General features: G+C 47.0%; 1 protein-coding gene across 1 annotated transcript in view; it reads right to left on the bottom strand.

Annotated features, from left to right (window-relative positions):
* The window catches only part of PIGL (phosphatidylinositol glycan anchor biosynthesis class L), a 102,121-nt gene that overhangs the window by 9,621 nt on the left and 76,513 nt on the right, over positions 1-15,987 (bottom strand). Inside the window, exons 4-6 of the mRNA XM_003262618.4 lie at positions 6,984-7,051; positions 3,899-3,930; positions 2,710-2,843 (exon numbers count right to left, since the gene is read on the bottom strand). Of these exons, the coding sequence (XP_003262666.1) occupies positions 2,710-2,843; positions 3,899-3,930; positions 6,984-7,051 (234 nt within the window). The remainder of the gene's footprint in view (positions 1-2,709; positions 2,844-3,898; positions 3,931-6,983; positions 7,052-15,987) is intronic.

The following is a 15,987-nucleotide window of genomic DNA, read 5'->3' as shown; positions in this document are numbered from 1 at the left end:
GAAGACTTCATCTCAAAGAAAATTTAGAAAATAAAGCTAAACAAAAAAACCCCAAAACCAAAATCATTATCCTGAGTTTCTATTCTCTTAGATTTTCCTTCCTTCCTCCCTTCCTTCCTTCCTTCTTTTCTCTCTCTCTCTCCCTCCCTCCCTTGTTTCCTTCCTTCCTTCCCTCCTTCCCTCCCTTCCTTCTTTCCTTCCCTCCCTCCCTTCTTTCCTTCCCTCCCTCCCTTCCTTCCTCTCTCCTTTTCTCTCCCTCCCCTCTTTCTTTCTTCCTTCTTTCCTCTCTCTCTTCCTTCCCTTTCCTTCCCTTCCTTCCTTCCCTTCCCCTTCCTCCCTCCCTCCCCTTCCCTCCCTCCCTCCCTTCCTTTCCTTCCTTCCTTCCTTCCTCCCTTCCTTCCTTCCTTTTCTTTCTCTCACTCTCTCCTTCTCTCTCTCTCTTTCTCCCTTCCTTCCTCTCTCTCCCTTCCCTTTCCCCTTCCCCTTCCCTTCTTCCTAATAAAGCTGTGTTGCCCAGGGCAGACACAAACTCCTGGGCTCAAGCCATCCTCCCACCCCAACCTCCCAAGCAGCTGAGACTACAGGCACGAGCCACAATCCCCAACTTGGTTCTTTCACTCGTTGTGCTACCCGTCTCTCTGTGGGGGGCTTAAGTCTACAGGGGGATGCACCTGGAGACAAACTGAGGAATAATTCTCCTCAGCCCACTGTCTCCCTAACTCTGATGGCACTCAGTCACCTGTTTCATGGACAGCTAAGAGTTTTCCCTAGGATGACCTGAGCTGGCCTAGCCCTTCCTCACCCTGCATGTAGGCTTCCTGCAGTCTGCCCCTGGGCTCTTTTTTTTTTTTTTTTTTGGAGACGGAGTCTCGGTCTGTCACCTAGGCTGGAGTGCAGTGGCACGATCTTGGCTCAATGCAACGTCCGCCTCCCGGGTTCAAGCCATTCTCCTGCCTCAGCCTCCTGAGTAGCTGGGACTACAGGTGCCCGCCACCACGCCCGGCTACTTTTTTGTATTTTAGTAGAGACGGGGTTTCGCAGTGTTGTCCTGGCTGGTCTCAAACTCCTGAGCTCAGACAATCCGCCTGTCTCAGCCTCCCAAAGTGCTAGGATTACAGGCGTGAGCCACCGCGTCTGGCCTCCCCTAGGCTCTTTACAGAGGCTCCCGGCAGGTCTGAATTCTTCTTAAACTCAAGCTGGGAGCATCGCTCCATGTATAACAGTGATAAAGTGGCAAATCAAAATGTCTAACAGTAAGGGATTCGTGATATATATTATGGTACATACATATAGTGGTGTAATTGGCAGCCACTGGTATTTGAATACTAAATGAAATAGGAGAAAATGTTCATAATAAATAGTTTTGATTTTTTTTTTTTTTTTTGGCTAGGGTCTGGCTCTGCTGCTCAGGCTGGAGTACAGTGGTACGATCAGGATTCATTGCAACCTTGACCTCCTGGGCTCAAGTGATCCTCCTGCCTCAGCATCCTGAGTAGCTGGGACAACCGGCATGTGCCACCATGCCTGGCTAATTTTTCTGTAGAGATGGGATTTTGCTCTGTTGCCCAGCAAGCAGTCCACCCACCCCAGTCTCCCAAAGTACTGGGATTACAGGCATGCGCCACTGTGCCCAGCCCATTAACATATTGTTAAAGCAGGTTTTTTGTTGTTTTTTTTTGAGACAGAATCCTCTCTGTCACCCAGGCTGGAGTACAGTGGCGTGATCTCAGCTCACCGGGTTCAGCAACCTCCACCTCCCGGGTTCATGCGATTCTTCTGCCTCAGTCTCCCAAGTAGCTGGAACTACAGGTGCGTGCCACCACGCCTGGCTAATTTTTGTAGCTTTAGTAGAGATGGGGTTTCAACATGTTGGCCAGGCTGGTCTTGAACCCCTGACCTCGTGATCTGCCCCCCTCAGCCTCCCAAAGTGCTATGATTACAGGCATGAGCCACTGCACCTGGCCAAAGCTGGTTTTAAATAGGCACTGTGTGATCCCATTTGAAATGTGTATACACATACACATTATATATATATAAAGAGTAGGGTTGGGCACAGTGGCTCATGTCTGTAATCCCTGCACTTTGGGAGGTCGAGGCAGGTGGATTACCTGAGGTCAGGAGGTCGAGACAAGCCTGGCCAACATGATGAAACCCCAGCTCTACTAAAAATACAAAAAATTAGCCAAGTGTGGTGGCGGGTGCCTGTAATCCCAGCTACTCAGGAGGCTGAGGCAGGAGAATCACTTGAACCCAGGAGGCGGAGGTTGCAGTGAGCTGAGATTGCACCACTGCACTCCAGCTTGGGTGACAAGAGCAAAACTCCGTCTCAAAAAAAAAAAAAAAAGAGTAGAAAGATGTAGCCCAACATGTTAACAAGGATTACCTGTGATTGTGGGACTGCAGGTAATTGTTCTTATTTTTATTTTCTTTTGGATGCTTTTATGTTTTTCAAGATTTTCTGCAATAAGCATGTGTTATTTACTTTTAGAAAAAGCATATATTATTTTTATAATTAGAAAAAAAGGCTAAAGTCATTGAAAAATCTATGCCTCCCAAGATCTAGCTGGCCTAGCCCTAATTCTCAGGGACAGGTGCTGAACCACTGTGGAAGGCCTTCAGTTAGGGCTTCTGCAGAGGTGGGGCTTTGAGGAGACAGGGGGTCTGGGGCAGAGACCTGAGTTGGGGCGTCCAGGAATTTACAATCCTCACCTTGGCCTGTGCCACTTCTTTGCTGTTGAGCACGAAGAGGACATCCTGAGTATGAAGCAGAGACAAGGGCAGATCCAGAAGGGAGATGTACTTGCGCAGCACATTCACAGACTGAAGCGTGAGCACAGAGCACCCTGGTTGGAGAGGAGACAGGGAGAAGTGATAAGCTTTGAGGCCTCCAGCCAGATTTTCCCCTGAGCGTCCTCCCTCTACCCTGTGGCTCAGGGCAGGAGAGGACAGTGGCCACAGCATTGCCAGGTGTTTCTGTGGCACTAAAGCTGCCCTGTGCCCATCATTCTTGCAGCTAGAATGAGTAAAAGGGCCATAGAAGACCTGGCTGGCTACCCTCTACCCTGCCGTGTGCCCTACCAGAAAAAGGTTGTTTGCTAGAGGTTGAGATCTGGTTACCTCAAAGCCAAAGGAAAGGTAAAGGAGACAGGAATTACTGTATTGGGAGGTTAGAGACCTGGTTCTAGCTCTGTCAGTCAAGAATCGACAGACTTGGCAAAGTCCCTTAACCACTGTGAGTCTCAGTTTTCTAATCTGTAAATTGGTGTTGTTAGTGTGAGACCTGCCTGTCTCACAGGATTGATATAAGAATCAAACAAACTATAGTCATGTTCCAAAGACATCATGGCTTGGTAAGCTCCTTTCAGTCATCCCACATAGAAAGGGCACAAACTACTTATGTTTTCATTCATTGAATCTTCGTATTGCTCCGGTGAGGACCAGAAACTGGTCCAGAGAGGCTAAGCATGGGGGTCATGCAGTAAATGGTCAGGTGGGGTCAAATACTTTATGTGGGTTAGGAAGAGTTCCTAACTCAGGCAGACTGGTTCATCAAGCACCCAGCAGTCATTTACAACCTGCCTAATTGGTTGGGGGACGGGATTGAGATCAGACTGGAAGAACACCAGAGGTGTAAAACATCCACCCTGTGAAAAAGCTAGACAGGTGAGGGGCAAACCTGGCCTCCCCACTCATCCAGAGGTGGCCCTGCAGGCAGGCACTTGCTAGTAGATACAACCTGCCAGGTACCCTGAGGTGAGTCAGGAAGAGTGTGGCAGCCTCCCCAACCGCTGCCTCTGCTGGGCTGAGGGCAGCTCTCTGTGGATTTGCAAATTTCCCTCTCATAAGTTTCTCAGAGGAACAGTATCTTGTGGCCCTTTGCAAAAGCAATAAGCCTTACCTTTAGGTAACTTCCCTTCTGAGTGCAGGGCCCTGGAGGAGGGAAAGGACAAGAGTGAAAGGAGTAAGAATCATTTCCTTTGTAGGTAACAGGAGGGGCCTTCAGAGGAAAGGCTGCCATGCCCATGGTCCCCTCCACGTGAGTTTCCAGGTGGTTTCTTTTGCATAAATCACTGTATAGATTTCCAGGATCCCATACCTCTGGCAACAGCTGAAGGGACCAGGATGGGCACCTGAGCCAGGGACAGCCAATCCAGAGGCTGGTCTGTGGTTTGTGAAGTACCCTGGTCCAAGCTTTGCCCATTAGAGAATGAAGGTAACTGTGCTGGACTCTTCATAGTTTTTCTCTTGAAATTGTAATGTGAGTATGATGGGGGAATATTTTACAATGCTAACTGATAGCTCTTCTCTGATATTTCCTTTCTCCTTTCTGAGCTTCCCTATGCCTACCTTCTGACAGTGAAGGTCATTCTGTGCTCACCACCTTAAGAGGAGGGGAGTGTCAACTGCAATGAGCTCCAAGTCTCTTCCCCACTTTGTTGTTTAGAAAGCTGGGGGCAGAGAAGGATTAGGAAGGTAGCCCTGGCAACACACAGACACACATATGAACAGAGACTCTTGGGAGCAGGGGTTAAAGAAGAGAAGTTGAGAGAGAATTGACAAACTCATGGAACTGACTGCCTGGCAGAGCCTGAGAGGTAGAAAAACCTGAAAAAAGAGCTGGGTGCGGTGGCTCACGCCTGTAAACCCAGCACTTTGGAAAGCCGAGGCAGGCGGATCACGAGGTCAGGAGTTCAACACCAGCCTGGCCAATATGGTGAAACTCCGTCTCTAATAAAAATACAAAAATTAGCCGGGCATGGTGTCATGCACCAGTAGTTCCCAGCTACTCGGGAGGCCGAGGCAGGAGGCAGAGGCTGCAGTGAGCCGAGATCGCGCCACTGCACTCCAGCCTGGGTGACAGAGTGAGACTCTGTCTGAAAAAAAAAAAAAAAAAAAAAAGAAAGAAAGAAAAGAAAAGACTGAAAAAACTTTCTGGGATCCTGAGAATGAAGTGGCTTGTTCTGTACTCTGGGCAAAGCCCTGTGGATATTCTGATATCCAGGGAAAGCAGTGAGCTAGAGGCACCTGTCTGGAAATAGAGCTTATATCCCTTAAAGCCACAGGGGAAGCTGTGCTGAGGAGGCCTGGGGAGTGAGCCCTGGGGACAGGGGGACCAAGGGGGCACTGGTGGGAGGGAAGCCGGGAAATGAATGAGAAGTAGCCAGAAAGGCCAGAGTGAGGAGGGGCAAGCTGGTGCTATATAAGCCAAAGAAGCATTGCAGTGAGGGACAGGCAGGGCCAGATGCCACAGAAAGTTCAAGATGGCTGAGGACTAAGGTGAGTCTAATGAATTTAGCAGGCCAGAGATGACTGTGGGGAAAAAGGTTTTAGTAGATTGGTGGCATGTCCATGAATTGTTTTATCTGAAGCACAGTGGCCTACATTCGTGCTGAGAGCCTGTGGCACTCCAGCCTCTTCTGAGGAAAATGGCCCCAGGCAGTTCTATCTACACAGAGTTGTCCCCTTGGGTTCTTTCCCTTCCCAGAATGACTCCTTCTCTACTTTCTCCACTTCAGTGGTGACTGGACCAGGAATGGGACCAGGTGACTCAATCTCAAGTGCCCCAGCCCCCTGCCTGTTGAGGTACTCTTTGTTTGCAATAGACCTGACCTGATCCTTTCTCTGGTACAGTGTAAATTCTCAGTGAGAAATCACCAGGCTCAGTGTGCATCCAGAATGAGGTGGGACCATTTTTCCAGTTCTCCATGGGGCTTGCTGTCCATACTAGTCTTGGAAGCTCAAGGCCTCAGAGTAACCATGTGGTTGGAAAGACCACTCTGGGGCTGCCTCATTTTTCCATATGTCATCAAAAAAATTTGTATTTCAGATTGTAACCAGGGAATGTTTCTTTCCTGAATCTGAAGGGACCTAATGCGACTAGGAGCATGTCTCCTCTAAAGCTGTGGCCGCTGGCTGGACCAGGAACTGAATAGTCTTTACAGTGAGAACAGTCTAGCCTCCCCTCATTCCACAGTCAAGGAAACAGGGAAATCTGCCTAGAAAGAGTATGTGGGTAAAACTCTAGCATCTTCCACCAAGTGATGTAAAATTTAAGGACAAGGAGGGTCTTCAGTTTGGATTGGTCTTCACATACATCTGGCAGAATAATGAATGGAGAACTAGGATTCCTGAATTCTGCCTTTGCCATAGTTTAACCTTGTAGTGCTGGGCAAACCACTTCCCAGTGGTTGGACTTAATGGTTGGTGAGGTCATTTCCAACTTTACATATTGCATTGCTTCAGTCTCAGTGTTAAGCATGTTTAGAAGAAGGTTATCAAATAAGTCCTTCCCTTCAAGTTGCTCCTTTCCTTCCTCAGTAGCTGGGACAGGCCTGCCACACCACTGATCAGGGGCCCAGGAAAAGCACTTTGCTAGGGGACAGGAAACACATCTATGTTTGTATGACTCTATGTCACTCAATACCTTTGAGCTTGCATTTTCTTTTTATTGGTAAAATGTAAATAAATATCAGTAAAATCAGGTGACTGTGAAGAACAAACACATTTCATATTATGTATGTATATCCTCTTTCTCCAAGAAAGATTTGAGAGTTGTATAAAACACATGACGGAAGTGAGAGTAAGGGGAAGAAGATGGTGAAGGTGGAGGCACAGTGATTGACAGCACTCATTCCTTAAAGTCTTGTCCAGTGCCACAGGGCTTGCAAATTTGGCCCTCAACCTTCCTGTGGCCACAGAAAAGAGATGAATAAAGTCAATTACCCCATTTGCAGTATTCAGTGTATAAAAAAGAATTCAGCTATTTAGGAGATGAGCATTCATACTAGGACTTGAGAGAGATTTCTCAGAGAGAGGACATGGTGAGATGCAGTGAGCAACATAGCCAAAAAGGGCTAGATGATAAGCCAGCAGTGAGTTTCATGGGCTCAGATAACAAGTGGGAAAGTGCTTTAGACTTTAAACCATGAGCCCTAATCAAATAAACAAACCCTCCCCCACATCCATCACCCAGAGAATCATACCTCACAGCTGCATACAGAGCAATGTGATTGCTGTGGCCACTTACTCCGCCTGCATCGAAAGTCACCACCTGTAGAGAAACACAGGGTTTTCACTGAATGCCTTCTCCACCACCTCAACTTCAATGGAGCCGTCTCCTTCCCTTGGGAAGGAGAGGAGAGAACAGAACCCTGAAACTTTTCAAATGCAGCATCTATCTGAAGTGACTTCTGAGCATATCAGTGGTGTGTAGCTAGTGCTGTGGTTGACCACATAGAGACTGTTTTCCAGGGTTTGATGCTTTACTCTTGTTCCTAGCCAGTGGAGCAGAGTGGAATTCAGCCATGATAGTAACTTGGGTTCAGAATATCTTTGTTGCTTATTGGTTTAGCCATTTATTAGCACTTTTAGCATTCTTGGCTAGCTTCTAAGTGAACTCTGTTCATGCAGATACAGCCTGAATTACTGGCTCTCTTTTTCTCATGCCATACTGAGGGCAAAAAAAGCTTTGAGGGACAATGTCCACTGTGTCCTGGGGTTGAGTTCATGGAAAAAGTGTATTTATTCATAGATTGCCTCTGTTTCCATTTTCACAGCTATATCAACATCTGTTTATTAACTACAAGCTCAGTCCGTATTCCAACATTTCATTTCTACACAAATGAATTAAAGAAAAAGCAAATAATAATTTGAATAATAATAATAATAAGGCTAACTCGAATAATAAAAGAAATATAAAAACGACAACAAGGACTGAAGAAAAGGATAGAATGGTTGATTAGGGGTGATGAAAAGAAGCAAGCTGTCCCCAAGGAAAGGTGACCATCCTGCATGGATGAAGGGACCTGGAACTGGGATTGGAACAGGCTGCGAAGGGATTCGCTCTTGGTCTTTCTATTTTAAACTGTAAAGTATAATGACTGCATGTACAGCAAGCCCTCTGTTACAATAAGAACGGCTAACATTTATTGAGCAAAGATATAAGTATTAACCCTATCTTACACCTGAGGAAGTTCAGGAAGCAGAGGCCGAAGCTGGGATCACCTTGCCACTGAGTGGTGGAGCTGTTCTTGGGGTTTGGATCTTTCTGACTCCACAGTCCATGCTCTTTACAAGCATCCTCTATGTGAGAAGGCGTGCTACGCTGCAGGAAGAAGCACTGTGTAAGAATCAAAAGACCTTTGGGAGACTGAGGCGGGCAGATCACTTGAGGTCAGGAGTTCAAGACCAGCCTGGCCAACATGGCGAAACCCTGTCTCTACTAAAAATACAAAAATGAGCCGGGCGTGGTGGTGGGCACCTGTAATCCCAGCTACTTGGGAGGTCAAGGCAGGAGAATCGCTTGAACCCAGGAGGCGGAGGTTGCAGTGAGCCAATATCACGCCACTGGACTCCAGCCTGGGCAACAAGGGTGAAACTCCCTCTCAAAAAAAAAAAAAAAAAGAAGAATCGGAAGACCTGCACTCTTATTCTGACATTCTGACAGCTACCAACCAAGTACATGAGTTTCGATCAGTTATTCTTTCTCCTGGGGTCTGGAGAGCTCATCTGTGAGGGAATATCGTATTTCAGGCAAGCAAACACTCTGGTTAGAAGGATCATCTTGAGAGTCATTACTGGATCCCTTATTTGAAAACATAAGTACATAATTAACTTCACTGTTCAGGGCACTGAACACACACACACACACACACACACACACTTTTTAATAATTCAGAAGACATTTTAGGATCCTGTAACTTTAAAGTTACCATCATGAGCCTCAATTTATTACCATGTTGACAAAGTCAACGGAAGTGGTGGGTAATGGACGAATTTTAACAACAGAATGCCATAACTCAACTAAAGTCTTCTAATGATTAATGTTTATATTTCTTTTTTCTTTCTTTCTTTTTTTTTTTTTTTGAGATGGAGTCTCGCTTTGTTGCCCAAGCTAGAGTGCAGTGGTGCGATCTTGGCTCACTGCAACCTCTGTCTCCTGGGCTCAAGAGATTCTCTCACCTCTGCCTCCTGAGTAGCTGGGACTACAGGCATGTGCCACCATGCCTGGCTAATTTTTGTATTTTCAGTAGAGACAGGGTTTCACCATGTTGGCCAGGCTGGTCTCGAACTCCTGACTCAAGTGATCCATCTGCCTCAGCCTCCCAAAGCGTTGGGATTACAGGCGTGAGCCACCGCACCCGGCCTAATGTCTGTCTTTCTTTCTTTCTTTCTTTCTTTCTCTTTCTTTCTTTCTCTCTTTCTCTCTCTCTCTCTCAGTCTTTCTTTCTTTCTCTCTCTCTCTCTCTCTCTCAGTCTTTCTTTCTTCTTTTCTTTCTTTGTTTCTTTCTCTCTTTCTTTTCTTTCTTCTTTTTCTTTCTTTCTTCTTTTGGATTCTTGCTCTGTTGCCCAGGCTGGAGCGCAGTGGCGCAATTTCTCAGCTCACTGCAACTTAAACCTCCCGGGTTCGAGCAATTCTCCTGCCTCAGCCTTCCAAATAGTTGGGATTACAGGTGCGTGCCACCACACTTGGCTAATTTTTTATATTTTTGGTAGGATGGGGTTTCGCCATGTTGGCCAGGCTGGTCTCGAACTCCTGACCTGGTGATCCACCCGCCTTGGCCTCCCAAGGTGCTGTGATTACAGGTGTGAGCCACTGTGCCCGGCCTAATGTTTATATTTCTATCCTGAACCAGATTACTGTTTTGTGCTCATCAATGGAATCCAAGTAAGAACTAATTTAAAAACAGTACTTTTCATGCTTCTGTCACTTACTTTTCAAACTGCTTTTATGTACACTTTCTCGCTTTGCTCTTTAGGTCCCTAGAAGAAGACTAATCTAGTTATCTATGAGATGGTTAAGTGTTCCTGCTCTGCCACCCAGGCTATAGTGTAGTGGCATGATCACAGCTCACTGTAGCCTTTACCTCCTGGGCTCAAGCAATCCTCCCATCTCATCCTCCTAAGTAGCTGGGACTACAGGTGCATGCCACCATACCTGGCTAATTTTTTAAATTTTTAGTAGAGACAAGGTCTCACTATGTTACTGAGGTTGGTCTTGAACTCCTGGGCTCAAGCAATCTGCCTGCTTTGGCCTCCCAAAATGCTGGGATTACAGGCATTTTGGGATTACAGTCTCAAATGTACAATAGTGCCGCTGCACTGACACATCCTGCTTTATGGGAGCAGGGACTAAGTGCTTCCGGCTCACTGTTGTATTCCCAGTTCACCACCTATAGTGAATGTCCCATATTGGGTACTCAATAAATATTTATTGAATGAAAGTTGAGATAGAGGGTTTGAGGCGCAGGACCTAGCCTGCTTGACACCCAGAGAAGACACTACTATCCCCCTAGACTGCTTTCCAAGGATGGCAGCTTTGTAATTTTCCTTTTTTTTTTTTGAGACGGAGTCTCACCCTGTCACACAGGCTGGAGTGCAGTGGCGCGATCTCAGCTCACTGCAACCTCCACCTCCCGGGTTCAAGCAGTTCCCTGCCTCAGCCTCCTGAGTAGCTGGGATTACAGGCATCTGCCACCACACCTGGCTAACTTTTGTATTTTTAGTAGAGATGGGGTTTCACCATCTTGGCCAGGCTGGGCTCAAACTCCTGACCTCGTGATCCATCTGCCTCAGGCTCCCAAAGTGCTGGGATTACAGGCATGAGCCACTGCGCCTGGCCTTGTGCTTTTCTTTTTAAATTTTATTTTATTTTATTTTACTTTTCAAAAATAGTGAGCCACTGCATCCAGGCTTTTTTTTTTTTTTTTTTTTTTTTTTTTTTTTCGAGACAAGGTCTCCCTCTGTTGCCCAGGCTGGAATGGTGTGATCATGGCTTACTGTAACCTGGAACTCCTGGGCTTCTTGAACTCCTGTCTTCCTCTCCCAAGCAGTTGAGACTACAGGCACGTGCCACCAGGCCCAGCTAATTAAAAGAATTTCTTTTTGTAAAGACAAGGTCTCGCCATATTGCCCAGGCTGGTCTCAAACTCCTGGGGTCAAGCTCTCCTCCTGCTTTGGCCTCCTAAAGTGCTGGGATTCCAGGCATAAGACACTGTGCCCAGCCGAATATTTATTTTTAGAGGCTGTGGTAATAGCTGTAATAATAGCTAACTGACATTACTGAGCACTTACTCTGTACCAGGCACTGGGTTAAAATCATTCTTACCTTTGATGACAGAACTATATGCAATGCCCAGAGGATACATAAGGGGACACATTTTTAAATGTGGTTTCCTTCATGGTAGTAAAGAAAGAGTCTTGCCAAACGTGCTAGGTGTAGTTATTGCATTCAAGTCGCCCTCTCCCACCCAGCATGCACAGCACAGGCTGGAAACATGTAGCTGTGGAAACAAAGCAGAAACTTTGAAGGAGTTAGCACCTAGGCCAAGGTGCCCTGGACTTTACTGCACTGGCACACCCTATGGCCTAGCAAGAGGACCAAATCTAAGAGGTGGAGACAGTGGAAACAACTACAAAACACAAGGTCCAGTCACCAAACATCCTCTCAGAGTGTCATGGCCATGGGGAGACCAGCTTCTGGCCATCATGAGATTCAGGAATCACTGGGAACCTCATGAAGAGTCAGCACCAGTTTAGGTGAATTCAGGGTAATCTCAACATGGTCTCCTGATAACAGACAGAAGCGTTGTGCCATGGGAATGGCCTCGTTTGTTAAAACCGAGCAGCTCCCTGACACAGCCCTCTCGCTTTCATTTCCCTCTCCCTTTCCTTTTAAAGCTCTTGCTGCCAGGTTTCCGTGGGATCAAGTGCTCTGCAGAGAAAGGCTTTCCGAGGGCTGGGCAGTTGCAGCCGAGCCTTACCATTAGTAGCAGGTGTGTCCATCTCCCCTACTCTCCTGTCTCTGAACTGTCACTCTAAGAATCTCACCCCTTCGGTGTATATAGTTTAAAAGCCGGTTGGGTGCGGTGGCTCATGCCTGTAATCCCAGCACTTTGGGAGGCAGAGGCAGGCAGATCACCTGAGGTTGGGAGTTCGAGACCAGCCTGACCAATATGGAGAAACCCTGTCTCTACTAAAAATACAAAATTAGCTGGGCCTGGTGGCGCATGCCTGTAATCCCAGCTACTTGGCAGGCTGAGGCAGGAGAGTCACTTGAACCCAGTAGGCAGGGGTTGCAATGAGCCGAGATTGTGCCATTGCACTCCAGCCTGGCCAACAAGAGGGAAACTCCATCTCAAAAAAAAAAAAAGAGCTAATCATATAACTCAAATACCTGGTTCTGATCCCACCCTTCCATGCAGAACAAGGTGGGTGGTGGGGTGGTGGTTGGGGGAGATCAAAGTCTACTTTTATCTCTAACTCTAGTTAATTACAGCACCTTGGGCAAGTCAGAAAACTTTACTACTGGAAGTTATTTCAACATGGAATGTCTTGGTTTCCTCATGTGTAAGATCAGGAAAAGTAATGCCAGCTCTACTTTCCTTGCTGGGTTGAGGTGAAGATAGTGTTTAAAAACTGTACAGTGAGGCTGGGCGTGGTGGCTCACGTCTGTAATCCCGGCACTTTGGGAGGCCAAGTTGGGTGGATCTCGAGGTCAGGAGTTCAAGATCAGCCTGGCCAGGTTGGTGAAACCCTGTGTCTACTAAAAATACAAAAAATCTAGCTGGGCACAGTGGCGCGCACCTGTAGTCCCAGCTACTCGGGAAGCTGAGGCAGGAAATTTGCTTGAACCCTGGAGGTGGAGGTTGAAGTGAGCCGAGATCGTGCCACTGTACTTCAGCCTGGCGACAGAGTGAGACTGTGTCTCAAACAACAACAACAAAATTAGCTGGGCATGCTGGCGTGCACCTGTAGCCCCAGCTACTCAAGAGGTTGAGGTAGGAGGGTCATTTGAGCCTAGGAGTTTGATGTTATAGTGGGCTATGATAGCACCACTGCATTCCAGCCTAGGCGACAAGAACAAGAACCCCATCTTGCTACAAAAAAGAAAACTGTACAGCAGAAAACCCTAGAGTATCTCAACTCCCAGTGTGCTGCCATCAGACGGAGCTGGCTAGCACTCTGGCTGGATGGATATCAGAAGGGTGCTGGAGGGCAGTCCCTTGGTTAGTGGATTTGGGGTCACATGAAATTCAGCTCCATCACTTTTGAAATTCTCCAGTCTTTGTTTTTTCTCTCATCCTGTACCTTGTAGTTTCTTCCTTTCTGTTGCAAGTAGGGCTAAGCTAAATTGTATTCGGCTCTCTGAACTTTGCAGATTTGTACATGACAATGGCACCTGTCATTCTTTACAAAATTCCACCCACTTTTATTTTTTCCTAAAGTGCAAAAGTATTTGTTCAAATAAAATCTTACCCAGACCCCAATAAATAGGTAACTGTGGGGCTGCTCTGGTTTCTAAGACTCTGGTTCTCACCTCGGATAGTTTTGCCCCAGGGTCATTTGGTAACTTCTGGAAGTTTTTTGTTTTTTTTTTTTTGAGAAAGGGTCTCATTCTGTCACCTAGGCTGGAGTGCAGTGCAGTGACGTGATGTGATCATGCTCACTGCAGCCTCAACCTCCCAGGCTCAAGTGATTCTCCCACCCTCAGCCTCAGCCTCCTGAGTAGCTGGGACTAAAAGTATATGCTACCACACCTAGCTAATTTTTAAATTTTTTTGTAGAGGCAGGGTCTCACTGTGTTGCCCAGGCTGGTCTCAAGCAACCCACCCCCTGCCTGAGCCTCCCAAAGTGTTGGAATTACAGGTGTGAGCCACTGCATGCGGCCTAGAGACGTTTTGATTGTGACAACTGAGGAGGGGGATTGCTACTGACATCTAGTGGGTAGTGGCCAGGGATGCAGCTAAACATCCTTCAATGCACAAGGCCAACCCCGACAACAAATTATCCAGTCTTAAATGCGCAATAGTGCCGTACTGACACATCCTGCTCTATGGGAGCAGGGACTAAGTGCTTCTGGCTCACTGTTGTATTCCCAGTTCACCACCTATAGTGAATGTCCCATATTGGGTACTTAATAAATATTTATTGAATGAAAGTTGAAGTACAGGGTTTGAGGCCCAGGACCTAGCCTGCTTGACACCCAGAGAAGACACTACTACCCCCCTAGGCTGCTTTCCAAGGATGGTAGCTTTGTACTTTTCTTTTTAACATTTATTTTATTTTATTTTTTAAAAAATAGAGATAGAGTCTCGCTATATTGCCCAGGCTGGTCATAAACTCCTGGCCTCAAGTGATCCTCCTACCTCAGCCTCCCAAAGTGCTAGGATTATAGGTGTGAGCCATTGCATAAGTACATAGCCAGCTTTGTACTTTTCAAAACTCTGTCCTGTCTGCCATTCCTTATGGTCTTTATGATGTTCCTGCAGTACTACAGAGCTGGGACCAGACAGAACCCCGTTTCCTGCATTGATGGCTGCAGAGCCAGCTTTGGTTTGGATGATGATGGAGAGCTTATGCTCTCATCCTGGTGCAGCCCAGGTGAGAAACTCTCTTCCCATGGCTTACTCTGTGTTCCACACCTCCGTCTGTGCTTCTTTGTTGCTGCTTCATCATCTCTTGTGTGCAGTTGAAACTTCTGGGCTGAATGGAAACCCATGCTCAGCTCGAATGATGGCCAGTTATAGCCACACTGGCCACGGTGTTAGCATGATCCTATACTTCTACTATGGCAATAAGTGCAGGCCAGAGAAATTATTCCCAACTGTACTGTCAACTTGAGTTTCCTTATTAATAGCAAGTGTGTCACAAGAAATTTGTTAGTAGGCTGGGCACAGTGGCTTTACGCCTGTAATCCCAACACTTTGGGAGGCTGAGGCGGGTGGATCACGAGGTCAGGAGACCAAAACCATCCTGGCTAACACAGTGAAACTCCGTCTCTACTAAAAATACAAAAAATTAGCCGGGCGAGGTGGTGGGCACCTGTAGTCCCAGCTACTCGGGAGGCTGAGGCAGGAGAATGGCGTGAACCCAGGAGGTGGAGTTTGCAGTGAGCCAATGCCACTGCACTCCAGCCTGGGCGACAGAGCAAGACTCTGTCTCAAAAAAAAGAAAAAAAAAAAATACAAAAATGAGCTGGGCGTGGTGGCACGCACTTGTAGTCCCAGCTACTCAGGAGGCTGAGTCAGGAGAATCACTTGAACCCGGGAGGCGGAGGTTGCAGTAAGCCGAGATCATGCCACTGCACTCCAGCCTAGGTAACAGAGTGAGACTCCATCTCAGGAAAAAAAAAAGAGAGAGAGAGAAATTTGTTAGTAAAGAGCTGTTTTATACGATTTCCTTGTTTATAGCAATTAAATCAATTGAAGATTCTCTTGACAATAAAAGTCAACTCACTTGAGTAAGTGTGAGCAGCTCAGCACCACAGGAAAGACCTCCAGGCAGGGAGGTGGCAGTTAACAGCTGCAGCAGTTTGGTGAGGAGCACTGTCCAGGGGCCTGCTTTAGTTCTTGGAGATATAAAGATACCAGGCACAGCCTTGGCCTTCACAGGCCTTAGTCTAGTTTGCAAGACATGGTCTGCACTTTTAAGAATAAACAGGAACATATGTTGTAGTACACACAGCAAATACTGCCGGAGCATCAAAAAGGGCTCATCAAAGTTAGCCCTTCTCGGAGAAGGTCTGAAGGGGTGCCTGGACCACAGATCACTTTTCTGGGACCCAAACATGGGAGACTCTTCTGAAAGCAAGAATGGCACACAGAGCTGCCTGTGCCCCAAAGCTCCTCCCTCAGATACTCAGGGTCAAGGTTAGCTGCAACATGGTCTGAAAAAGAAATCTGGCCCCTCGGCAAAGACCAACGTTGTTCACCAGTGTTCAGGACTTCAGTAAGGGTCAGATTATAGAGGACTTTGAATTCTAAGTTTAAAAAGATGAGAGTAGGCCAAGTGCAGTGGCTCACGCCTGTAATCCCAGCATTTTGGGAGTCCGGGGCGGGCGGACCACGAGGTCAGGAGATTGAGACCATCCTGGCCAACATGGTGAAACCCCATCTCTAACAAAAATACAAAAATTATCTGGGCGTGGTGGTGTGCACCTGTAGTCCCAGCTACTCGAAAGGCTGAGGCAGGAGAAATGCTTGAACC

The sequence above is a fragment of the Nomascus leucogenys genome, chromosome 19, assembly GCF_006542625.1.
Source record: "Nomascus leucogenys isolate Asia chromosome 19, Asia_NLE_v1, whole genome shotgun sequence".
NCBI classification, from domain to species: Eukaryota; Metazoa; Chordata; class Mammalia; order Primates; family Hylobatidae; genus Nomascus; species Nomascus leucogenys.
Note: the sequence above shows the minus strand (reverse complement) of the source record. Positions and strands in the feature narration are given on the sequence as shown.